Source organism: Lampris incognitus, chromosome 19 (assembly GCF_029633865.1).
Source record: "Lampris incognitus isolate fLamInc1 chromosome 19, fLamInc1.hap2, whole genome shotgun sequence".
Lineage (NCBI taxonomy): Eukaryota > Metazoa > Chordata > Actinopteri > Lampriformes > Lampridae > Lampris > Lampris incognitus.
Window position 1 is genome coordinate 22,277,563 of NC_079229.1, and position 26,100 is coordinate 22,303,662.

At 45.7% G+C, this 26,100-nt stretch overlaps 2 protein-coding genes across 2 annotated transcripts in view; both read left to right on the top strand.

Moving 5' to 3' along the window:
• Nucleotides 1–21,999, top strand: part of sh3kbp1 (SH3-domain kinase binding protein 1) — a 28,755-nt gene extending 6,756 nt beyond the window's left edge. The window contains exons 3-19 of the mRNA XM_056299309.1: nucleotides 7,352–7,466; nucleotides 8,417–8,523; nucleotides 10,285–10,429; nucleotides 10,750–10,829; nucleotides 11,040–11,129; nucleotides 14,452–14,521; nucleotides 14,914–15,008; nucleotides 15,552–15,653; nucleotides 15,880–15,931; nucleotides 16,357–16,428; nucleotides 18,696–18,834; nucleotides 18,933–19,003; nucleotides 19,376–19,482; nucleotides 19,626–19,775; nucleotides 20,227–20,438; nucleotides 20,586–20,649; nucleotides 21,108–21,999. Of these exons, the coding sequence (XP_056155284.1) occupies nucleotides 7,352–7,466; nucleotides 8,417–8,523; nucleotides 10,285–10,429; nucleotides 10,750–10,829; nucleotides 11,040–11,129; nucleotides 14,452–14,521; nucleotides 14,914–15,008; nucleotides 15,552–15,653; nucleotides 15,880–15,931; nucleotides 16,357–16,428; nucleotides 18,696–18,834; nucleotides 18,933–19,003; nucleotides 19,376–19,482; nucleotides 19,626–19,775; nucleotides 20,227–20,438; nucleotides 20,586–20,649; nucleotides 21,108–21,146 (1,710 nt within the window). The 3' untranslated portion in view covers nucleotides 21,147–21,999. The remainder of the gene's footprint in view (nucleotides 1–7,351; nucleotides 7,467–8,416; nucleotides 8,524–10,284; nucleotides 10,430–10,749; nucleotides 10,830–11,039; nucleotides 11,130–14,451; nucleotides 14,522–14,913; nucleotides 15,009–15,551; nucleotides 15,654–15,879; nucleotides 15,932–16,356; nucleotides 16,429–18,695; nucleotides 18,835–18,932; nucleotides 19,004–19,375; nucleotides 19,483–19,625; nucleotides 19,776–20,226; nucleotides 20,439–20,585; nucleotides 20,650–21,107) is intronic.
• Nucleotides 22,000–23,445: 1,446 nt separating this feature from the next.
• Nucleotides 23,446–26,100, top strand: part of map3k15 (mitogen-activated protein kinase kinase kinase 15) — a 57,479-nt gene continuing 54,824 nt past the window's right edge. Inside the window, exon 1 of the mRNA XM_056299570.1 lies at nucleotides 23,446–23,898. Coding sequence (XP_056155545.1) covers nucleotides 23,574–23,898 — 325 coding nt within the window. The 5' untranslated portion in view covers nucleotides 23,446–23,573. The remainder of the gene's footprint in view (nucleotides 23,899–26,100) is intronic.

Genomic DNA, 26,100 nt, shown 5'->3' on the forward strand with positions numbered 1-26,100 from the left:
CGAATGTCCCTATTAGGATAGAAAAACCTGAAATCACTTATCTAGTGGGGACTATTTTCCTCATGGGGACAAATAAAATTTCCCCATGAGGAAAATAGTCCATTTTAGGGTAAGGACTTGGGTTTAGTGTTATGGTTAGAATCAGGTTTAAGTTGAGACTAGGGCAAGGGTTAAGGTTAGGCATGTAGTTATGATGGTTAAGGTTAGGGTTAAGGGCTAGGGAATGAATGTAGTCAATGCGGGGTCCCCACAAATAGTATAGGGTGACATGGTATGTGTGTGTGCGTGCATGCATGTGTGTGCGTGCGTGTGCGCGCGCGCGTGTGTGTGTGTGTGTGTGTGTGTGTTGTCTCTGGGGAGTAAGGACAGTCAGGTAAAATGGGTTGACATGGATTAGTAGATTAAACGAAACTCAGCTTTTGCACCGCTGCAGAATGTGCTATGTTGAAAGGCACTTGGTTTTTGTGAGTATTTGTTTGGACGGGTGAATCTCAGTCTGATCTGTGTGTGTGTCTGTGTTTATGTGTGAAGAGGGTGGGGCTAGTACAAAGTCATGTTGAAAGGATGAAAAGAATTGGAAGCATGTGTGCGTTAGTTAGTGTTAAAGAATGAAGCTTGAACTCCTGTTTGGGAGGAAAACCAGTAGCCGAAAGTTGTGCTCCCAACATGTTCATGTTGGTCTTGATGAACTCTGTGTCAGCGCCTCTTTACGAAAGGCTTCATAACAAAATTCAGTCTATTTCTGAGTAAAGTGTAACGTAAACAACAACCTGCAACTGTCAAACGATAACAATGCTAAGCTAAACTGTTTTTTTTTGTGGCTTTTTCCTCCCTCCGATACATGTGGAGTCGCCAGCCGCTTCTTTTCACCTGACAGTGAGGGGTTTCGCCAGGGGTAGCGCGTGGGAGGATCACGCCCTTCCCCCCCAGTCCCCCCCCCCAAACAGGTGCCTCGACCGACCAGAGGAGGCGCTAGTACAGCGGCCAGGACACATACTGGCTTCCCATCCGCACAGACGGCCAATAGCGTCTGCACCCAAATAGCAAAACTGCTGTGGCCCGGACCCATCCCACACCCGACATGTCATCTGGCCCACATCCCTCGTAGAATGATGACACTTGGGCGGTCTGCTCCTGTTTGCCAGATCTGGGCCAGAACCAGGCCATATTAATGCCGCATGTGCCACATAATTGCAAAAGGTGGCCCATATTTGTTTTGTGATATTTGGGCCATATTTGCTATTATACATGTGGGCCACTTCAGGCTCACATCCATTTTGTCAGGGCCAGAAGAAGGCCATCGGTGCCGCATCATTGCCTGAAGTGGCCCACATCAGGATGCTATCTGGGTAGGGATGCCCGACCAAGCTGGAGGTAACGCAGGGATTCGAACCGGCGATTCCCGTGTTGATAGTCAATGGAATAGACTGATACGCCACCCGGACGCCCCGAACATCTTGTTTTTATGGCGTCTTCGGAGACACTTTGCAGAATAAAGGTGCTGTTGTACAAAATCAAAAGAACCACAGAATCAGACAACAGGAGGCAGGAAGTGAAAACAGTGAAAGAATAAAAGCATGACATATGACAAATAAGCAGCTAAATGACTTACACCGGACCGTCTGTGTAGATCTGGAAACGTGTTGTGACTTATCTGATTGGCTGATCATGAATGAATGGCAAAACGTTTTCAAATCCATGGCGAGCGTCCAGCTGTGTACTTAACCCATTTTGAGACCGTTCGTTGCTGGATGAGTGATATGAAGGCTCACAGACCAAATGTCAAGTTAAGACAGCAACATAGATGTCCGAACGCCAAAGAGAGGAAGACGGGTCAAAAAGATGAGTTTTTCTTTTTGAACACCCGAGAGCCCCGTCACCGCTTGAATAGAGAGGATGGGACTGGCCTGGGAGGTCGGCTATGTAAGGGGGAAGGTCAAGGCTTTATTATGTGCATCTAAACTTGTAAATGTTCTGGTAAATTTCCATGTCGGCGTCATGTGGGAACAGGACCCAGAGTCGATTTTCCATGCAGAAAGCTCTGGCAGTAGGCGTCCGAGTGGCATAGCGGGCTGTTCCATTGCCTACCAACACGGGGTTCGCCGGTTCGAATCCCCGTGTTGCCTCCGGTTTGGTCGGGCGTCCCTACAGACACAATTGGCCGTGTCTGCGGGTGGGAAGCCGGATGTGGGTATGTGTCCTGTTCGCTGCACTAGCGCCTCCTCTGGTCGGTCAGGGTGCCTGTTCAGGGGGAAATAGCGTGATTTTCCCACACGCTACATCCCCCTGGCGAAACTCCTCACTGTCAGGTGAAAAGAAGCGGATGGCGATTCCCCATGTATCGGAGGAGGCATGTGGTAGACTGCAGCCCTCCCCGGATTGGCAGAAGGGGTGGAGCAGCGACCGGGATGGCTCAGAGAGCGGGGTAATTGGCTAAATGCAATTGGGGAGAAAATTTAAAAAAGGGGGGGAAGCTCTGGCAGTTTCAGGACCGAGTGATGCACACGTATGCATTTTGCAGTGGTGCATTTGGTATTGATCGCAAACAGATTGAGGAAAGCATGTTGAAAACTTGAGCAACTCTGCGACAAGGGGAACTTTTATCTGACTGTGCAGATGATGAAATAAACAGATGCATTAGAGATTACGTCACTTCCTGCATTGCCTGATCTATGAGGAACGGTCATGTCCTGTGCAAGCAGATTCAACTCACAGTGTTTCCATTCGAGACCTTTATTTGTAAATGATGAAACCCAAGACGTGTGTGTGTGTGTGTGTGTGTGTGTGTGTGTGTGTGTGTGTGTGTGTTTTCGGACTCTGGCGGCTGAGTTTTGAACATATTGCAGCTTGTTAACGAGGCATGCATTAGTAGTCCTATATGAAGGCGAATAAAGCATGGATGAGACAGACAGCGGCAGGGAGAGGAAGCGGTGGTCGGATAAGGACACTGTTTTGTAGCTGAAGAAAGTGAAGTCCAGGTCATGTTGTTGACAAGGTGTTCAAGGCCTGACACAAGGTTGACACCAACAAGAAATGACACCAACAGTAACCCATCAGGACTACTTGTCAGTGTTGCTGGGTGACTGTCCGTTCTCACAAATGGTGGGTATCTCATGTTCACAGTGTCTCACTATTGAAGTGTTTTCCTATATCGGTCACATAAACATGCACACACACTCTTTTGTGTGAATAGAATAGCATAGAAACTAATGAATACATGACATTTTTTGCAGAATTTTTTTCTCATTTCATTGTAACTGGAAAGACCAGCCTATTACAAAACATTTTAACATGCTCTCTCTCGCTGTCTCTTGCACACTCGCTTGCTCTCTCTCTCTCTCTCTCTCTCTCTCTCTCTCTCTCTCCTCTCTCTCTCTCTCTCTCTCTCTCTCTCTCTCTCTCACTCCTTCCGTCGCTCTCGTTTTCTTTGTGCCTCACTCAGCCCCTGTCCCCCTCCCCCTCCCCTCCTTCCGCCCTCAGTAATCTTCCCCTCTTACCATGACTAATGTGTCTTATAGGTGGAACAGAGTGGAGTGGAAGTTAGCTGGTGTTGTTTTGCATTAACTGTGCCTTGGGGCAGCGGAACAGAGTTCAGAGGGCTGGTTATAGTGGGGGGGGGGCAGTTTAATGGTTTTGAAGTTTATAGGGGTGTCTTTGAGGTGCAAGCCTGTCAGTTAAATGAGTATAACATGCACACACACACACACACACACACACACACACACACACACCTTAAAGAAAGACGAACATGCAGACAGACAGGTGGGCACATCGAGAACTGAGGTGCAATATAGGGTGTGATAATACATTCGATAATGATAAAAAAATGATAATGATAAAATAATAATGTAATTAAAAAACTAATTAATAGACGCAAAGACAATCACATAGAAAATGGAGAAACTTACTGCCACACAGAAACATGCACACGCACACACACACAGAGGCCCATGCAGAGTAATCACAGCACGGTGTATATTATGCAGGTGTTTCCTGTTGAGATATATGAATCATGCTTTCTTCCTCGCCATGTTTCATTTCTGCTTCCTTTTGCCCTCAAACACATCCATGACCCCGGGGAGAGGGCATTCCACCAGCCCGCCGCGCACCGCCGTCCATTTGATTCAACCATCGGGGGGGTTTAACAGTTGCATAAACCTACAGATGTGTTTTTGGTATAGCCCTCATTTCATTTTGTATTTCGCTGTTGTTTGCATTGTTTTATTAGTGAAGTGTAAAGCTAAACGGTATTCTGTGTAAGGCTGTGTGTGAGATATATACACCCACGAACAACACAAGGTACATAGGACCCCCTGCAGCGTGACATAGATTTAACCTCCAAATAAGAGAGTCCAGTTTCGGCCCTGTTTCAGTCTGATGTAAAAATGCATACGGGGTGTGAAACGGTTGCCTTTAACTATGTCCAACGCTAACACTGACTCTCTTCGCCTTTGAGGATTGCTTTATGTATTTTTAGATTGGTCTGAGGTGGATTTCGAAGGCTTTTGAAGCCGCGTCAAGAAGCTGCTAGCACTTGTCAGCTTAGCGTGAACTGGATTTGCCCCCCGACGTCCACGACACTTCTGATGATTGCTCTTGAAAGCCCGGTGACGCAGCTCCTGCACCGTGTTTGTTCGCAAAATAATCCTTAAATAATCTTCATTAACATATTAAAATCCATAATAACCTCATCATATGTTATGGCGGCTCACACTACTCGGGGGTCTATTTTAAAAGCTCCACGGTTGGCAAACAGGGCCCTAAAAAGCCCTATTCAGGAATGCGTGCCGGGGTCGTCTTTGAGCCCCAAAATGGTGACGGCATATCAGAGGTCTATTGTGAATAGACTGAAAAGGTAGACTCACCATTATTTACAGAGTGAGTAAAACGACACCCTTAGACACCCCCCCCCCTCCTCCCCCTAAACTAGAAATATGCCGACTGTGGAGGAGGAAGGCCTCGACTGTCTGCAGTTTTTCTGGGTTCTACATTTTGGAAGTCTTCTTTTGGTCTGACAAATCCACAGATTGATCATTACAACCGTAGGGTCTAATCTCCTCTAGGCTAGATTGCATTGAAAATCATATATTGTGGATGTCTAAGGACTGTAAATGTTGTCTCCCTTCCACAAGCCCTGTGATTCATAACAAGCAGGGGCTGTGTGCTGATGAATGGCTCTGGTTTCTGTGTGGGCAGGCTTGTTTTCTGCTGTCTCCATGTTGAAAGTGCTTCTGTGTGTGCGTGTGTGTGTGTGTGTGTGTGTGCACGTGGCATGCATTTATGTATGTGCCTGCATGTGCGCTCACACCGATCCACACCAATCCACGATGCTCAGTCTCACTAACGACACTCGCTGATTACAGAAGTATTGCCGATTTCCCCGGCCCCACATTAAAAGCCAAGTCCCAAAGCCTTTGGACTCTGAATGCCGGGGTGCCTTTTTCAAGATTGTCACTAGCATCACCCTCAGGTTGTTGTCTGGGAAACCTTTTTCCTCGCTGATATTTTTGGATCACCGCATCATTAAAGTCTTCTACCCTGCGCCATACCCAAACCCCGCCTCACCTCTGTATACCCGGAGAAAGTGCTGGGGGCCTTACTGAATGAGCCAGCATGCCCATGCCAGTCTGCTTCAACCACAAGGCAGGGCTTAGGAAACGACGTCGTGATGAATGTGGTGAGGAGATGCAAATATGCTTACTGTCTACTGTCTTCAGTGCTCGTGTTACTGTGTTTGTGTGCACGTCATGTGTGTGTGTGTGTGTGTGTGTGTGTGTGTGTGTGTGTGTATGTTTTCATGTCTGCCTATTCTTCCTGTCCCTCCGACTGTATTCCTGTTTGTCTGTTTGTCTGTCATTCTGTGCATAAATCTGTCTCTCTCTCTTTCTCTCTCTCTCTCTCTGTCTTTCTGCCATCCTCTGTTTGCATTGTTCTCGTGGCATGTTAGAGACAGAGAGAGGACAAGAGACAGAGACAGTGAGGGGGCAGATAAAGAATGTTCGAGAGAATGTGTGCATATATATAGATATACATATATATTTGTGTTTGTCAGTGTGAAAGCCACCCAATTCCTATATGACTCGTTCTGTTTGATCACAGTTTCTTGAATTCTTCTCTTGCTTTTCATCCATCGTGGGAAAGAAATGTGGATTTATTTTGTAATCCCCAGTAATCGCAGTGTATTTATGATGAGACATGCACACTCAAACCTATGCATGTGTGGGTTTCCATGTGTGTATACCCACAACGTTTGTGGACGGGAGCGCAGGTTAGCTGTCAAGGTCACTTAGGTAACTGACATGTGTGTGTTGCCATGCCAATCGCTGCCCCCACAGTACAGGAAGACATCCAGAGGGGTCAAACTTTAAAGAGACTCTGGTTGGCTGGCCACTCGGGGTGGGAGGGGCTTGGGGCGGTCATACATTCGGATGAACTTTCTGTTTGTGAATCGCGTCAATTCTTTCTGACTCTTGCAAAAACAAAGGTGAAACTTTTATGAAAATTTGTTTTTTGTAAAAATGCGTCATTCCACTTTGATGGGGGAAAAAGATTATTCAGTTCTGCTGAAATAGTAACAATTCCTTCCACTGAAGTCATCATTTTTTCAACTGAGGAGTCAAATTACTCGCTGCCTAAAAGTGCTATCACTAGTTTATTTCCCAAAAGTAGGCTTCAGTGACGGCGGATTAACTTTTAAACCAAACCCATAAATTAACACTGCTCTATATTTCCATCCCTGTCGTACTTAACATCCTCTCTCTCTCTCTCTCTCTCTCTCTCTCTCTCTCTCTCTCTCTCTCTCTCTCTCTCTCTCTCTCTCTCTCTCTCTCTCTCTCTCTCTCTCTCTCTCTCTCTCTCTCTCTCTCTCTCTCTCTCTCTCTCTCTCTCTCTCTCTCTCTCTCTCTCTCTCTCTCTCTCCATGAGCCAAGATACCAGTGTAATCTGGGCTCATGGAGATGTGTTGTGCTCAGTAAAAGACAACCAACTTGTTTTTTTCTGGAGAATTGATGTGATTTACTTTTATTTTTAATTATTTATTTATTTGCTTGTGGTTTGAATATGATTGGATTTTTTAAAACAAAAGTTACTTTTTAAAAATCAAAAAATCTCTCTCTACCTACCTACCTACCTACCTATCTATCTATCTATCTATCTATCTATCTATCTATCTATCTATCTATCTATCTATCTATCTATCTATCTATCTATCTATCTATCTATCTATCTATCTATCTATCTATCTATCTATCTATCTATCTATCTATCTATCTATCTATCTATCTATCTATCTATCTATCTATCTATCTATCTATCTATCTATCTATCTATCTATCTGTCTGTCTTTGCGTAGGAGATAAAAAAGGAAGGGAAGAGAGATGGAGGACAAACAAACACTCTTAAATCTGACCTCTCTAATGGCAGCGCAAGTCCTTTGTCAGAGCAGAGCCTGCGACCGGCTAAGAAAGGTAACCGCACACACACACACACACACACACACACACACACACACACACACACACACACACACACACACACACACACAGAGATGCATTGTAATTAGGTAGGTTTAAGTTTTACAGCTCAAAGACAGATCCTATTAATGTGAGAAGGGATTTGGGTCAAGTGCTTTGCTCTGTTCGGCGTAAAGCACACACAAACACACGCACACAACTTTGTCTCAGTTATACCGATAGTGAAACACGTTGCTTCCGTATTTTTAGACCTCCGATAGCGGGCATTTTTTCTGTTGTTCTATTTATAATGGGTATTACGTGAAACACTCACCAGGTGAAATTCCCTGTTACTGTGCACCTTCTTGGCCTATACAGCCGTCTCTGACTCTGCCATACGTTCGTGACGTGTGGCACAGCAACACTTGAGATGTAGAGGAGCGACATCTGGTGGACAAAATACAAATGGCAGTGACATCCTGCTGGATTGCATTGATAACCGAGGAGTACAGCACTGGATGCAAGATGAACACTTATTGTGAAAGAAGGATAGACGGGACAGTGACAGAAACTGTCCTATAACTTAACACTTGCAAATTCAATCCCCGCTAAAACAAATCTACTCACCAGCAGCCACATGGCCATTCCAAGTGTCTTTGAGCAAGGCACCAAAAGTTTATCTGCTCAGTCATTGTACCCCATTTCATGCAAACTCAAGTGTCAGCTCAGTGCTTGAACATGAAATATGGACAAGTTCTTTATCTGCATATATTTTTGACTCTGTGTGTGTGTGTATGTGCATGTTTGTGTGTGTGTGTGCATGTGTTTGTGTGTGTGTGTGTGTGCGCCCGTGTATTTGCATACTCCTGTGTGTATGTACCTTGGTGTGATTGTGTGTGTGCGTGCATATGGGCATGCACGTGTGTATTTGTATCTGTGTACGTGTGTGTGTATATGTAATCCAGGTGAGCAGATCCGTAAGCGGAGGTGTAAAGCATCCTTCAGCTACATGCCTCAGAACGAGGATGAGCTGGAGCTCAAGATCGGTGACATCATCGAGGTCATTGCTGAGGTGAGCCGCCTGAAACTCATCTGGCGAATAAACATTTTAAACTCTTTCATGACAGGAAAAAAAAAAGCCTCCCTATCTACTCCCCATGGCTCTTATGCTTTTACTTGCCAATAACGCCACTGAAAATGACTTTTTACTACATGCTTAAAATGGCTACCACCCCTTTGTCATGTCATGTTCTGTTACAACTGAATAGCGGTCATTTTGCATTCCAACATTGAATGTCTGGTTTGTATATTTAGGACACATGTACCTTCAAAGCAAAATTTAAAGGATAAAAAAATACATATATAACTTGGCACAAAAAGTCATGAAATTTGTGTTTGGTAAATGATTCCTTTGTTGTAACAATGCTTCTTGGCAGTAAATCTTATATCAGGCACCTGATGGTCAGCACCTGGGGTACCAGAAGCTCAAAACAAGAGTCAATAGCAGCAGCAAAATAAGCTGCTTGGCATTGGCAGAGAAGATTTGGCAAATTTTTCATGGGCGCAACCCACATACTCGGCTCCGCTGCTCATCCAATAAAATGCATGTTCCTTACAAATGTGGCACCATTTAAAATGGAAATAAGCAGGCTTTCCAACGGTATAAGATTTATTGCCAAGAAGCATTGTTACAACAAAGAAATAATCTACCAAACACAAATTTCCTTACTTTTTGTGCCAACTCTATATATATATATATATGTGTGTGTGTGTGTGTGTGTGTATATATATATATATATATCTGTCTATCTATCTATCTATCTATCTATCTATCTATCTATCTATCTATATATATATATATATATATATATAGTAGATAGTATTTACATACTGTCCAACATCATGTTTCAAACTGATTCTCCTAGAGGTAAAGGACAGCAGTACATTTGCTCAGGATTGAAGTTTATTTACTGGTGCAGTGAAAACTTTCTCAGGAATGGCAATTTGAAAAAAAAAGTGGGAGTGATGAAAATGCGACATATCAAAAATTGCAAGATAAGGGTTAACAGGCAAATGCGATGCACCAGGCACTCTTTTCTTACATAAGTTGCATGGCATGGCGTCGTCAGGTAGACAGCCAGGGGACAACAGAGCTTCGCTAATGCAGCTCTGTTCTCCAACAGCGCAGAGAGAGTGGTTTGCACCGTTGCATGCACAGCAGACGTAGGACAAATTCATGGAGGAGGAGCTCAACAACGACTTCCATCACACTTACGCATCCGTCTGACACAGGAATTTGTGTTGTACCTGTTGTGGCACTGACGCTTTAAGCTGTACTCTCTTTACCGTTGATAAGTTTCGGGAACGAGTTGAACTTAAATAGGAGTCAAGTTCACTGAGGTTTTTTTTTTCCAAATAAAATAACATTTTAAGACTATTTTTCAACTCATATGTATTGGAACTGTTAAAATACATACCTTTTAATGCATTGGTAATGTTCCTGATACTGGGTGTTATTAATGCTGCACAAATGGTGCTCACAGCAATTGCCATCTGTTGTCATGTGGGGCCTCTCAGTTGTAGGCAATGTAATGAGTTTTTTTACAGTCCCCATGTTTTCCTCTCCTGTCAAAATGAGCCTTTCTCTGTCCATACCGAGTGATAGAAATAAGGTAGTGACATATCACCAAAATGGTCACACTGGCCATTGGACAATGATGTACAGGTTGCTTGCTGTGCTTCAGAACAGAACTAATCAATCTGTGTGTATACATGTGTGTGTCTGTGTGTATGTGTGTATCTGTGTGTACTGTATCGGTGTGTGTGTGCTCAGGTGGAAGAGGGCTGGTGGGAGGGGGTCCTGAATGGGAAGACTGGAATGTTTCCCTCCAACTTCACCAAGGAGATCCTGCCGGAGGCTGACAGGCCGTCTTTAGACACGCCCACCACACAAGAGGAGCTCCGCAGCAAACGCACCAGTGAGTCTCAGCCAATCAGATCGCGGGACAGCCGAAAGGAGGCTTGTCAGTCGCAAGGAGCTCTGGGGATCAAGTATCGCCACATTTCAATATAAGCCAGTTTGTTATATCAGTTATACGCAATCGTTTGTAAATAACAAGGTTGCCTAGTTTGTTTTTTTTGAAGTTTTTGCAGTTTGGAGGATGTCAAAGAAAAGAGAAAGAATCACTAAAGAGTCACTCATATATGCGTGTGTGTGTGTGTGTGTGTGTGTGTGTGTGTGTGTGTGTGTGTGTGTGTGTGTGTGTGTGTGTGTGTGTGTGCGCGCGTGTGTGTCTAGGTAAGGAAAGCCCAGGAAGTGAGAGTGATGGAGGGGATAGCAGGTCTGACATGGGGTCAGGGGAGATCCAGCCCAAGAAGGTACCCTGTCAGTTAATGAGTTAACCTTTTATCTGTCTATCTTTCTACTATCTGTCTATCTGTCTGTCTATATGCCTTCGTTAAAAGAATTCTTGTTGACCTCCTGTGTAAAATCGCGAATTTCACCTGGAACTTTGTGGAAAATATCATTTGGTGTGGAAAATCATAGTTGATTGAGTCCGCATGTTGACGGATGTTGTCCATTTGTAGGTTCGAGGGTTTGGTTTTGGGGACATCTTCAAAGACCAGCCCATCAAGCTCAGGCCTCGCTCCATGGAAGTGGACACAGATGGAGAAAAGGTGTCACAACCACGCACACACACACACACACACACACATACACAATGTGCACACATACACAGACATTTTTTAACACTATGATCATTGTGCCGTGAGGAAGGAAGTCCCAGCTGTGGCTCCTCCCCTTCCTCTGTTTCTGTTTCACAGCACAGGAAGTGGTTTTTATGAACGCGCACATATGTCCATGCACGCGCAAACGCTCTCTGTCTCTCTCTGCCTCTTTCTCTCTCTCTCTCCCACCCACACACACCCACACACCCCCCCCCCCCCCCACACACACACACACACACACATAGATGCACATGCACACACACTTAACCTGCAGGGATTTGACCAGCAAAGCAGAAGTCAGAGCTCCATGGGGGGGAGTGAGAGAGAGAGAGGAAGGGAGAGGGAGAAGGAGAGAGAGAGAGGAAAAGAGGAGGAGGGTGGGTTGTACAGTTTTTCACTGACGTTTACACATTCACACACTGTCTCCCGCTGGCTGGGCTGATGTAGTAAGACTGTCTGTAGCTGGGCTGCATTTGTCTGTCTCTGACAGGAACCAGAGGAGGACGGTAGGACCAGGCTCTCTCTCTCTCTCTCTCTCTCTCTCTCTCTCTCTCTCTCTCTCTCTCTCTCTCTCTCTCTCTCTCTCTCTCTCTCTTTATTCTCTTTTTTCTCTGCTCCTTTTCCCCTCCTCCTCTTAATCTTCTCTTCCTCTCCGTTTCTTCAACTCTCTCTTTGATAACCTCTCCCTTCTTTCCCTTCCTACGGTTTTTCTCAGGTCTTTTCTAACCACTGTGTAAGTGTGACGGATGAGAGTGGGTTAGCCTCGGTGCTGTTTGAATAGACAAAAGGTCATGGGATTGGTTGATTTTGTCACGTGCATGCGCGGAATCATGTGTGTGTGTGTGTGTGTGTGTGTGTGTTTGTCTCACTGTGCCCAGGTCTATGTTGAAGGATGTTGGTCAGCTTGTCCTGCCGAGTGGGGTGGCTGTGATGTTGCTTTATGGGTAATGAAGTCTGTGCTCCCTAATGAGTCTCTAGGGAGGAGAGGCGTATGTGTATGTGTGTGTGTATGTGTGTGTGTGTGTGGTGGTAATGGCAAAGTGTTTCCATCCCGGGGGTTTAAAATGCTGAGTCACAAGAAGCCACACTGTTTTCCAGCAGGGCCGGGGGGTTGCTTCATACGGCACAGGCCCACTGTATTCCTTTCTGTCTCTCGCACCAGGAAATGAAACGCTGGATGCTGAACATTTAGAGTGATGTAATTTGTAATCTACTTCTCTGTTGTGTGAGTCACACTGTCTTTTTGTAGGTATACTGCGGTCCTGCTGTGACCGGTGGTGTATAGTCTGGGTCACTTCCGGCAGCTGTGTTCCGCTATCACAATAGGGAGAACCAGGTCGAATCGCAGTAGTGATTTGGATTCTCACCCAGTCACAGTTTTTACATTTACCACCTCCATTGGCAGTCTCATGCTGGAACCGTAACTCCGAAGAGGTTTCATCCCTTGTTCCGCTTTAATGAAAAATGTGATTCTGAGTCTGAGCACTTCCTACTTCCTCAGTCTTGTGTTTTCCCCACCAAGCTGAAGTCACGCATACAGTTTCCACTTCTGGTTGTGACATGGTGACAATGTCCTCTTGAAACACATGACAGAAAATGTTAACTGCAGTGACTAAAAGGGCGAGTCACCGAGAACGTGGGTGGATGGGGTCTGCTTTTAGTTTCGGGCTTTTTGTAGTGCAAAAGGTTCAATGCCATGTGCAATGCAAGGCAGAAATGCCCCTTTTCATGACAGCAAATTTGAATGAGCGACAAATAAAGTGGGCCGAGATTCATCGTGGGATAGTGGCGGTATTTGATATGTGCGAAGTGCTGGTCTACAGTACGGGGTGAGAGGAAGCTGCATTTCCCTGAGGGACGAAGTAGGGAACCAGCTGTCGCTCTGGTGTTCCCCCCCCCCCCTCCAACTGCCTCACTGAGAGCCGAAAAAAGAAACCATATCACCTATTTCTTTTGCTTTTTTATTTAATGTACTTAATTGCTTTGGCAACACTGGGAACTGAATATCGAACTTATAAATGATGCATCCGTTCTGGCATGGTACGATGCTTTACTGTATTTTGCATGCAGTTTACTCTGGGAACCCTCGCTAATAAAGCACCCAAAACACGTTCAGTCTCAAGTCTGCTTTCAATGGGCGCTGATAAAGATGTTTGGGTTTTTTTTTGTACACTCTTTTAGCAGCCCAAGGGGATATCCCCGCCAGCTGTACCCTGTAAACTAGCTTGTCAACACTCGGCCCACCGAAGCACAACCATCACATGGCCAGCATGCTAACGTTTAATACTTAGAGGAACAGGAAATTACTTTCTCTTTGTTTCGATAGAAACTCAAAGGTTGCTGATATTGTATTGTGCTGAAATCGGGCCAGGCTGGGGCGGGTACAGCATGAAGAAAAAACAAAACAAACAAACTAAGAAACTTGATGCAGTTCTTATGACGATGACTTGATGCTCTTGGCGCCACATGGGTCTCATTAGGCAGGGCGAGATTTGAGGAGAGAGCGGGGAGGAGGGGAGGAAGTATAAATTTGTTGGAGACTGATGGAGGGAGAGGGAGAGAGAGAGAGAGAGAGAGAGAGAGAGAGAGAGAGAGAGAGAGAGAGAGAGAGAGAGAGAGAGAGTGAGTAGACAAGCTGTGAGCGGGTGATGTGGTGTTTCGTGACTTGAACAAAGCTGTGTGTGTTTGGGACAGACTGGGCCCTCTGTGTGTGTGTGTGTGTGTGTGTGTGTGTGTGTGTGTGTGTGTGTGTGTGTGTGTGTGTGTGTGTGTGTGTGTGTGTGTGTGTTCCTTTCCTGTGGAAGAGCCACCCTGGTTCCATAAATACAGCCTGGTATCCACTCCAGCAAGAAAACAACGTCCCTTTTAACATCCTATACCCCCCCACCACACACACACACACATTGATTGATGCACCTTCATAAGAGACCATGGTAACTCTGATGTGCTACTGTTGTTGTGCTGGTCATTTGCACTGTTATGTTACCTGTGAGCATTTTGACTTGATTCTAATTTGAAACTGGAACCAATGGACAACAGAACCAAAGAAATGAACTAAATTTCCCACAACAAAAACAGTTTACACATGCACACATGGGCACCCAAACAAACACAACCATGTACAGAGTCACCATGTAGTGTATAGAGTCACCGTATCTATCCCGTAACCACTCAGACGCACAGAGCCCATGTAAGTGTTTACCTGTGAACGTCTGCAGGTCTGGGTCTGTACAGTCCAGCTAAGGTCTTCTTTCTTGCTTTCATCATTCAGGCGAACGTGGGGAAAGCAGCTGCCGTTGTCCCGGAGACCATGAAGGCGGAGCCAGACAGCAAAATGAAAGGTGGGTGGGTTTGGGGGGGGGCAAGGGGGTGGATAGCGCTAGTTGTGCAATTCCCCAGTTGACTTCAGAACGCCCTCCAGTCAAAAGAAAGCAAACAACTCATACTTGGATTAAGGAAAGTTTGTGGAAATATACAGTACACCTGACCAAGTTAAACACCCCAAGTCCCTGTGGCGCAGTGGCTTAATGGTAAGCACTGTCACCTTACAGCAAGAGGGTCGGGGCCAAATCAAATTTCATATGTCCAGCCCTAAATCTATGTAAATCTAAATGTCCGCTCTCAATTACAACTTGTTCCTATCCGTCCTGCTCCCTTGGTTCTCAGGGTTGCGTTTTTTTTTTTTTTCCTGATTGGTCCATCTGACTTTGTCTGTAATCTGATTGGCTCTCAGGACGGGAGCAGTGTAAGGTCCTCTTTCCATATGAAGCACAGAATGACGACGAACTGTCAATCAAAGAAGGGGAAATCGTCACCATTGTTAACAAGGTGTGTGTAAGTGTGTTGTGTGTGAGTATTATGTCTACATTATGTGTATACCGCTGGGCAAAATGGCTGAAAATGCTTCAATAATTAAAATTCTTATATCAGGCGATAATGATTTTCAGCCCCACTAACGCTCGGGGCTCAGCAAAGAGCAATGTCGGTCTGCTGACCTGGTTTGAGCAGATGAATGGTGCAAATCATGGTCATCCTTTATACCAAGACTGCAGCGTGCCAATGGATTGCCAGTTACACTCCTCCTACAGTGCCTGCTCTCCCACATCGGTGTGAGGAAAGTTGCCAAAACACCAAAGTGAGCAGCCTGAGGATAAAGCTGCACTGCGCCTCAGGAAAATCACATGTAGACGGCACAAATCCCAGCTTTGCATCATGCACCTGTACGGAAATAGGGCCATTAGTCTTTTTAATCATGATGCATATAAAAAACACAGTTTCTATCAAGTATAAAGGATTTCACTTTCACTTTGGTTTCACCATATGACCATGTTTGTATGCATGCCTAACCCCATCCCCCTTCTTTTTTCCCAGGAGTGTGCGGATGCAGGCTGGTGGATGGGGGAGATTGGGGGCAGACAGGGCGTCTTCCCCGATAATTTCGTTAAGATAATAGTTCCTGAAGTGGAGAAAGAGGTGGGCATGAGATGCACCATGTTCACCTGCACACTCAGTCATTTGATGTGTGTGGTCAATCTTCGTATATTACATGTTGTAGGTGCACAACTAGCAATAAACATATGGTTGGAGTGTTACTAACTATTGCTCTTTCTCTCTCTCTCCTCCTGCGTGTGTGCGTGTGTGTGTGTGTGTGTGTGTGTGTGTGTGTGTGTGTGTGTGTGTGTGTGTGTGTGATTTACAGAGACCAAAGAAACCACCGCCTCCCAATGCACCTTCAGCTAAACACACCGCAGGTAATCCTCCCCCCAATATTCTCTTCTCTTCTCTTCCCTTCTCTCCTCTTCTCCTTCCCTCCCCCTCTTCCTTCACCTCCTCTCTCCTCCTCTCCCTTTCTCCTTGTGTTCTACTCCATCCTCTATCTCCAGATCCTCTTTTACATCTTGTCCAGATCCTCTGCCGCCATGATGGCAGAGCATCTGTGCGTTAACTCCATGTTGAAATGTGCCTGCATGCAGATTTGCATGCTCCGACACATGCAAGAGAGAGAGAGAGCTACAGAGAGACAGAGATTTTAAAAAAAACAACAACAACAACAGGAAGTACAAAGAAAGGCAAAATTATCAAGAGAGAGACAAACAGAGCAACCAGTTTAGCGTGGGCTTATGACGATGTCACTACGACCTACAATGACCCCTCCAATGTGAACTCTGACCTTTAGAGAAAAAGTCGGAGGTTAAGAAGGTTCCCCCGGAGCGTCCAGAGTACCTGCCCCAGAAGGACCAGGACCGAGGTACAGTCTAGACCACTTCGGCCCTCTTCGGCCCTCTTCGGCTCACCTGTGGCCCGCTTTGAGCAGCTTCAGTTTGCAGTCCTCTGACCTACAGCAGCACTCAGTAGAGCTGAAACGCCGGGTTCAGGAAGTAAAAATGCCATTCATGGTCACCGTAGGGAATTTCATTATTATTAACTCCACAAGGTTGTGAAACTATGGTTTATGCTTCTGTAGGAGCCATCAGGGAGGCTGATTTCAACTTTGTTTTTAAGAAATTGTTTTTTTATTCCCAAATTTATTGTGAGGTACTATACTACTCACAATCCTAAAGTGGGTTCCACCAATCAGAGACGTTGCTGTTGCCATGGAGATGTAAACTGCTCCGAGGTTGTGCAGTTGGAAGCAGCAAAATGATATCCTCATCGTCGGCCAGCAGCCTGCTGCTGCACCATGTTTCTCTTTCAGCCATGATGCAGTTTCTTCAGGGATAGGGGAAGACAAATCACAAAACACCACATCATACACTAGAAAGCACGAGAAAGAAAATGTAGGCGACTGCAAAAGTTGGCTGAAACTAGTTGAAAAAGAAGGGAAAGGGATTTTAATGACATCATGACATCAGTCACAGTGCTTTGTGTAATGGGTAGGTCATTTCCTCTTAATGGTATCCTAAATCTTTTTCTTTTTCTTGTGTTTTTCAGTTCTTTTTTTCTTTTTTTTCACTTGGCATCAGTTGTTCTAAAGCCATGATTCATCTCGTAGCTCCTTGGATTGGTTCACGGCTCAAAATACCTCCTATATAGGGATTTTCTGAAATGTTTTTGGAGAAAATGAATGGGGCATTTACTTCCAAACCCAGGCAGCTGACAAAGTGGGCGGCCATGTTTCAGCTCTGTTCAGTCGGTAATAAACAGACTGCTTCAGTCATTACTACTCTACCCTAAATAACATTGCATAACATGCGATTACTATACACATACATGTAAACATATGAACATTTATATATAAATGTAATACATTGTATAAAAAAAATCTAAAATCATACTCATCCAAAGGTTATCTAAACCCTTGTGTAACCGGTGGGTATTCTTTGAGTTAAAACGGGATCAGTCCCAGTCCCAGTCTCAATCTCAGTCTTAGTCTTAATCTTAATCTTAATCTTAACCTCAGTCTTAATCTTAATCTTAATCTCAATCTGGATATTTTTGCTTCTAATTCCATGAATTTCGGATCGGCCGTGCTAGATCTCTAGCAAGGTTGCTTCAAAACGCCCTTTGTCATGGACTAACTGTAAAAAAAAACAAAAAAAAAGTTCAGACTCCATCTTAACAAGTATTTACTTTTTTTCTAAGAAGTGAAAAAATTCCCTTGTTACATTTGAATACGTACGAGGGATTTTTTCAGTGATAAATGTGACAAAGCTAGTGAGTGACATGCATGCTTTCTGATTAACATTTCTAAAAACATCTGAATTATCTCAAAGCAGTGAAATGAAAACTAAATATCATTTGAAGGCTCAATAAAAATTAAGATACTTGTTAAGATGAACATCTTTTCCATCCATCCATCCATCCATCCATCCATCCATTATCCAAACCGCTTATCCTGTTCTCAGGGTCGCGGGGATGCTGGAGCCTATCCCAGCAGTCACTGGGCGGCAGGTGGGGAGACACCCTGGACAGGCCGCCAGGCCATCTTTTGTAAATTTGTGCACATAAACGCCACAAATGCTTCTGCATACAACTCCTTCCCAATCTCCTTGGACCCTGTGGCCCTCCACGGTTTCCTCCTCTCTTCTTCCCTCCTCTACTGTCGCAACCTCCGCAGCAGTTTAAGACCTTTCTTCTTCTCTTGTCAATATCTGCAAGCCTGCTTTGGTCTTCTTTGGTCTGCTCTGGGCTGTCTGCTTCTACTTTGGATGGCTGTCACTGCTGCTGCCTCCACCTCCAGCACTCCTCTTCTACCTGGCTCTTACCTGTTCACATGCACACATGAGTGTGTGTGTGTGTGTGTGTGTGTGTGTGTGTGTGTGTGTGTGTGTGTGTGCATGCATGCCCCTCTGGTTTTTGTCTCAAATGTCTTATAAACCTGTTGTCTCAGTTTGATCAAGTCTGAGTTGTATTCTGTTGTTTCCCAGGTATAAAATACCTATGGTTGGTTTAGATATATGTGTCTGCACGTGTGTGTGTGTGTGTGTGTGTGTGTGTGTGTGTGTGTGTGTGTGTGTGTGTGTGTGTGTGTGTGTGTGCTTGCACATGTGTGCGCGTGTGTGTGTGTATGTGTAGGTGAGGAGATGAAGGTTGGAGACATCCCTAAACCTGCCCTCCCATCTGTCCCTCCCAAGAAACCTTTTCCCCCAAAGACAACCTCCTCCTCCCCTTCCTCACAACCCCCAAGACGCCCCGAGAGACCACCTGCTCTAGTGTTAGTAAACAATACACACACACACGCACACACACACACACACACGCACACACATATCCGTACTTATGCTAATTGTATTGTATGGTTTACCTGCTCAGGAGTGAAAGCCCTAAATCTGAGGGCGGGGCTTCGACACCAGACTCTGCCTCTGACAGGTCACATGACACTGGTGAGTTTGACGACCAGCAGCATCCACCAGTAAGATCAGGAGACGGCTATGCATCATTAGTGCATTGGAGTAACACTGCTGGATATAAACTAAGTCATTAAAGAAACACATCTGTCTCTCTCTTGCTTTGGCTCTCTGGTCATGCTCAGTTGTGAACCATCTTTTTCTTTCTCAGACCGGCTCTTCTTTCATTCTGTCAAGACCCCTGACTGTAGAGAGTATTTCTGTTTGTTTGTTCTTGATAAGCTCTATTCGTTTTATGAGGAATCTTAAGTGTTATATTATGATGTATGTGCTTGTGTGTGTGTGTGTGTGTGTGTGTATGTATGTATATATATATATATATATATATATATATATATATATATACAGATATAGATTTGGATGTGGTGGTCTCATCAGCAGAGAGGTTGAATCATCCAACGGCGTCACGACCAAGAGTCACAGATCGCCGACCACGCTCCCAGATTATCACACCGGTGGGCCACACACAGACACCCTTTCCCCCAAACACACACACACACACACACACGCACACACGTGTATGTACACATAAGGCAAATTGACCCATAAGTCATCTCTTCTCTTTTCTATCTCCTTTTCCTTTCTCTTCTTCTCCTAGTCATCCTTGACCAGTCCTGAGCTCCTTGACTCCCTCGTGGTGGAGGAAGAGAGGAGAGAGAAAGAGAAGGAGAGACGGAAGGAGGAGCAAGAGTCGCTCCCTTCCAGATCCGTGGAAGTTTGTCGCAGGAAGGGAGTCCCCGCCATATCTGTAAGACCCACGCCACTGTTGTATTTCTCCCCTTTGCCTCTTAGTCCAGCAGGGGGCGCCAATCGATACATTTTCAAGTTTTCCATGAAGGCTGGTGTGTGTTAAGGTTTTATTGCCTGTTAGAAGTGCTCCCTGCAAGAACATCAGATAATTTGATCTTTTTATCTATATATTTTTTAATTGCTGAAGATAGCTAATGAATTAGATCGATGTTAACGTTGAGTTTGTATTCTTGGCCAATTTTTACACAGTTCAGTGTCACACTTTTATAGTATCTCACTTTGTAATGATAGTCCTTTTAATGACTGACATAATGAGAAATTGAATACAGTTATTGGAATGGAAACTTAAGAGATCTCTGGATTGTGTGTGTGTGTGTGTGTGTGTGTGTGTGTGTGTGTGTGTGTGTGTGTGTGTGCGCGCGCGTGCACGGGCGTACATGCGCCTTTAGTTACCTGACAGTAAGTCGCCGTTGCCCCCAAAACCCACGGTTCTGCCCCCGCCCAACAGCCCTGGTCATCGTCCTGCTTCGCCCTCCTCTTCTGCACTTAGCCCCTCCCCAGAGCTCCGAGCTTCACCCCTGACACCACCCACCCTGGACGAACTCAGAAACCAGCTCCGAGACCTGAGAGCCACCATAGAATTGCTTAAAAAACAGCACAGGTATGTATGTGTATGTGTATGTGTATGTGTATGTGTATGTGTGTGTGTGTGTGTGCGTGTGTGTGCGTGCGTGCGTGTGTGTGCCTGCAAACACACCCGAATGCTGGCTGTGATCTTGAGATTGACCGTTTTATGCGTGTGGCTCAGACTGGAGATGAAGCAGCTGGCCAGTGAGCTGGACGAGGAGAAGAGGATTCGCATCAGTTTACAGGTGAGATCCCTGCAGGGCAACTGCGAAAGAAGTAGCTATTAACATACACTTTACATGTATGCTATGTTTTTATGAGGGTACAAGGACAGCAACAACACTGATTGAACCACAGTGCTTAAGCTAAAACTGGTTAGCTGTGAAAGCCATGAGACTGATTGTGTCGTTTCCAGGTAAGTTGTGTACCCTGGTTCAAGGTCACCTCAGCTTGCGTTTAGGAGCTATCAGTTAAGGGGATGCAACCTGCAGCCCTCTGACTGTGAGTCAGACTTCCTGAACAGTTGGCTGCTTTGTGTTTTATGTCGCAGGGTAATCCAGTAAATGGTGAGACATGCCTGTGTGCACAAGGTCCCAGGTTCAATTCCTGCGACTGAAATCAACAACTATGTGTGCTGTTGATTTTGCTTTTTAGCAATACGGCAAAAACCTGAAAGGTAACTTATTTTGTGTGTGTTCGACAGATCGAAGTGGAGCACATAAAGAAGAACCTGTCCAAATGACTCCTAAGACGCTATTTTTGGCACACCCTGATGACATCACCACATCAGAGGCCTGTATTTGAAGACCTTATCCGATGGCCCAGACCCTCAGCCAAACAAGTTTTAAGTTATTTGTGCCAAATAACAACGGCATCAACGAGAACACAGCACCATGGAAGCAACCATCTCCCCCGATTCAGCCTTACTCCCTGCTGAATTCGGCCATTTTTGTTGTTTTGTTTTTGCTCTTTTTTTTTTAAGGCTTGTCTTTTTGTTTACTGCTATCTATCTGGAGCTCACTGTGCCACCGGTACTCACCTGGGCTGTCGCTGTGCGTCGCCACGGTTACAGAAGGAGGACACAGAGCTGATGGTTGACCCAACAACCGCACCGGTACTGTTCTTTCTAAGTGTGAAGAAAACTTCAGTTGCCAACCTTGTAAGCCTGGTTGGTTCAAATGACCTCTGTGCTGTTCTGGGTCCACGCTGCGGCCTGCGTGTCTTATCTATGTGTGTGTGTGTGTGTGTGTGTGTGTGTGTGTCTGTGTGTGTGTGTGTGTGTGTGTGCTGGAGCACATGACCGTTGGCCTCCCTTCCTCACGTGCACAGTATCTATGACAACCTGTCACTGTGGCCTTCCTGTTTTTCACTCCAAATTCTTCTTTCTTTCTTTCTTTCTTTCTGTCCTATGACAAAGAGAAAACTACTAAGACTAAGGCCACAAGTTGTTTTCTTGACTTGGTCTTTTCTCTCCAGGATAGTGAAATATATAAATATATATATATATATCTACTTTTATATTTCGGTGTTATAAAGATGCTATTATGTACTGTATGTGTGCAGATTTTAATAAAAAAAAGAAAGAAAAAAAACATTTGCACTAAACTGACTGATAGTGAAGTGTGATTTGTGTGCGTGTGTGTGTGTGTGTGTGTGTGTGTGTGTGAGTGAGTGTGTGTGTGTGTGTGTGTGAGAGAGAGAGAGAGAGAGAGAGAGCGAGAGAGAGAGCAACAAATCTCTCCGGGACAGATGGAAAGTGGCCTTATCGCTGTTAATTTGAGGTCTGGATGGCCAAAATAGGGAGAGCTGCTGTGGGAATTCATTCATAGTCTTCAACTGAAAACAGTGATGACTGTTGTAATCAACACTAACACTTCCCCAAACTGAAAAAAAACAACAACAACAACAATGAGGATGACAGCGGGGGACTTGAATAATTTTAAATCTCAAATCAAAATCATAATTATGGGCATTAGAATAATACGTACTCTTCATGACACTTGCTGCTGTTTCAGCCATCTCCTGGCTGTGGGGGGGAGGGGGGATGTGCGCGTCTGTAATCTGTGACGTTTCTGCTGAGGTGCGGAGCCAAATTTTGTATCCCCCAAAAAATTCATATCCCGTATGGCCACTGGCATCGCCATACAGTCAACAAAGCGAACATTGAGCCTTACATTCCCTTACCCCAAAATGAAAAACAGCTACATGCGGATAGTTTAAGTGATTTCCATCCACCGTCTCTTACGATTATCAACACGGTTTTGCAAACAAGCATAAACGTTTTCTGGGCTGGCATTCATCCGCCTATGCCACTTTGGTCATCTAAAATTGATAACACAAAACGCTACACATAAAATAGGGGCAAAACATGTTCCCCCATATATAAAAGCATGTCGCATAGTATGCTTTCCATGCACAACGAGTGTGTTGAATTTTGGCACCGCAAGCGTGGCTGGAGGACATAACTGAGAATAACTTGACCGCCTGCCTTCTTGAATGGCTTGGCGGACACATGGCTTTATATTTAGACAGACACCGAGCCGGTGATAACATGCCGGAGCACGGCGAGGCGCGGAGGACCACAGCACGCAGCCGGGTCTGATAAGTTGGCCTCATGTCTGCGTTGGCACAGGGCCGGATGGCAGGTTCCAAAACCGGAAGCCGAGGACAAAGAGCCCCCCCAGCCTTCAGCAACGGAGGACAAATTAAAAGCCAGAGTGGAAGAGAGTATACTGTTGGTTTACTGTGATGGGAAAGAGTGCGTCCTACCGTTTTCCCTCCAAGTGCAGAGATAACCGACTTTGTGACCCCCCCATCTCTCTCTCTCTCTCTCTCTCTCTCTCTCTCTCTCTCTCTCTCTCTCTCTCTCTCTCTCTCTCTCTCTCATGTGGCAGTGATCTAGTCGCATCCAGTCTCGGAGCGGACTCCTTGGCGCGAAATAATGAGGATAATGTGAATTAATGAGGCGCGATGCGTAGGGACAGACCAGTGCGCCAGCGACAGGTGTGCGCCATAGAGAGAGGGGCAGAGGAGGAGGACGCCAGGGAGAACGGACGCCCCGACGGAAATAAAGAAATAGCACTGAAAAAGAAAACAGAAAAGAAAAGAAAAGGGAAAAGGAGGGAGACCGAGAAGGAAGAAGAACTTTTAAAAAAAGAAAATACTCGCCATGGAGCCGGGCCAGAACGCACCAGTGGCGGAAGCCGGGGGAGAGCACTCCGCCGGGGTGTGCCTGGTGGACCGGGACCGCGACCGGGACCGGGAGCGGGGGGCGGAAGTGGCCAGCCCATGCCCTCCGGCCAAGCAGCGGTCGTTGCGCGCCGTTTACGTGCTCAACGACGGGCTCAAGTCCGTGATGGCCAGCAGCCCCGAGTCAGGCGCGCTCCAGTGTCTGCAGAAGGCATGCGACGCAGAGAGCGCACTGCTCACGACCGTCACCTTCGGACGGCTGGATTTTGGAGAAACGTCCGTGCTGGACACCTTCTACGACGCAGGTGCTTGCCCGTGCGTGTGCGTGTGCGTGTGTGCGTGCGTGCAGGGATAGGAGTACAAGGACACAACGTGTCATACATGTGAAGCGCAGGTGTTATGTGTGAACACAGCAACACGGGATCACTGTACTGAGTTGGTCGTTGGAAGCGGGTCAAGTATTTACTGCACGTTTTAGATGCCCCCCCCGCACCCCCCCCCGAAGTAGTGTGGCTTCTTGCACCGCGTGAACCTGGTCTCTTTTTGGGGGGGTTGCAACCCCTTCAAAAAATGTTTGTGCATGCATCTCTAGATCAGAATATCTCATGTTCTAAGACGTTAAAGATAATGTTTTTTGTTTTTGTGGGGCTTTTTTGTGTGGATTGGACGCTTAACACTGACATTGTAAAATAAATGCGTGTACACCGGTTCAACAGAGCTAAAGTTAGCCTGTCCGACTTATATTTTTAGCTGACACTCTAAAAAGTGCTGAGTTCTTTTCTCAACCCCAAACGCTGTGTGGTTGAGGCTTGCGCGACCATATTTTGGGTTATTTCAACTCATTCTGGGTTGTTTGGGTTGCAGAAAATAACCCAGAATTGGTGGTTGAAGACAGTGTCCCTCCACTCCACCGAATGTGACGTAATCTACCCCGCGGCTGGGTCACTTTAACTCGGTTGTTTCACTGAACCGAACAACTTAAAAAATAGTCATTCTTCCGACCGTACTAGCCAGTAGTTTTCAAGATGCACCGGAAAACGGGGTGAATTAAACAAACTGGTTTCGGCGGGTCAACAGAGTGGCCATGATAGCAGCAGCAGGGCAGTTGCATTGTTTGTTGGTGAAGCGCTGTGATAGGACCGAGACGAAGCGGAGGAGCTTGACAGACAGACAGAACACGTCGGTTTCAGGCTGCTTCCTTTCGTCCCCCCCCCCCACTGTAGCCATCCACACACCCCCCCCCCCCACTGTAGCCATCCACACATTAGGAAACGACAGGGAAGTAAGGGACAGTCAAAGAGAGTGCTGGATGAGATGGCGGGATTGTGAATGGTCTGATTATCAAATGCAAATAAATAATGATTTGTTTGTGATGACTGTTTTGTTAAACTTTGTTTAACTTTAACAGCTAGCACCTCGTAATTGCAAATGTGCTAAGCCACTGTGATTTCTTAGCCCACCCTGCAGCTGGGTTGTTTTTACCCAGCCGCTGGGTTGTTGGGCTTGTCTACGATCAAGTCGAAGAAAGATTTAACCAATCGATTTATTGCATGATGTTGAACCAGCAGGAGAACTTCAAGTTCGTAATCTCACAATTCCTCCAGTTATTCCTCAATCTCTGCTCGTCACAACCCAAGCCCTCCATGCATCGAGTCCCCCATTCATTCCTCAATCTCTACCAGTTACAAGTCAAGCTCCTAGTCCCCAAAGTCTGCAACTGGTACCTCAAGCTCCACCAACTTTGATGCCCATGCCCCAAGTGCAGAACATCTCTGATTTGGTCAACATACAAGCAGAAGCTATAAGTGCCAATCGTCTTCCAACACCAGAGCCTGCATTATTCACTGGAGATCCTTTCCTGCCTATCTTTCGAAACACTGATAGGCAGGAAAAACATTCCAAAGAATAAAAAACTGTATTACCTAAGAAAGTACTTAGGTGGCGCTGCAAAGAGAGCCGTTGAATGATTTTCCTACTAGGCACCGAAGCAGCATACGACTCAGCCTGTCAGCTGTTGGAAAAACGTTTCGGAGACCCATTTATTATTGGGAAGTCCTTCCGAGACCAGCTGCATGGATGGCCAAAAATACGCTCTAAAGATGGCTGTGAACTAAAAGAATTTGCAGATTACTTCAAGAGTTGCGAGGCTGCAATGCCTCACATTAAGACATTGGAAGTCCTCCATGACTGCAATGAGAGTCAAAAAATTCTGCTGAAATTGCCAGATTGGTTGGCATCCAGATGGAACCGCAAAGCGATGGAAGCTAGACAAGCAAACGCTGGGTACCCACCATTCAAAGAGTTTGTAGACTTCCTTCCTCGAAGGAAGCAGATCTCGCTTGCGAGCCAAAATCCTCAATACAAGCGCTCAAGAGTGTGGAAATGGAGAAACCAAAGCATACAGAGCCAACCCATTCAAGCAAAGACACTGTCCACAAACACAACACAGTGTAACATCCCATCATGCATGTTCTGTAGAAGAACGGGACATGTCCTTGCCAAGTGCA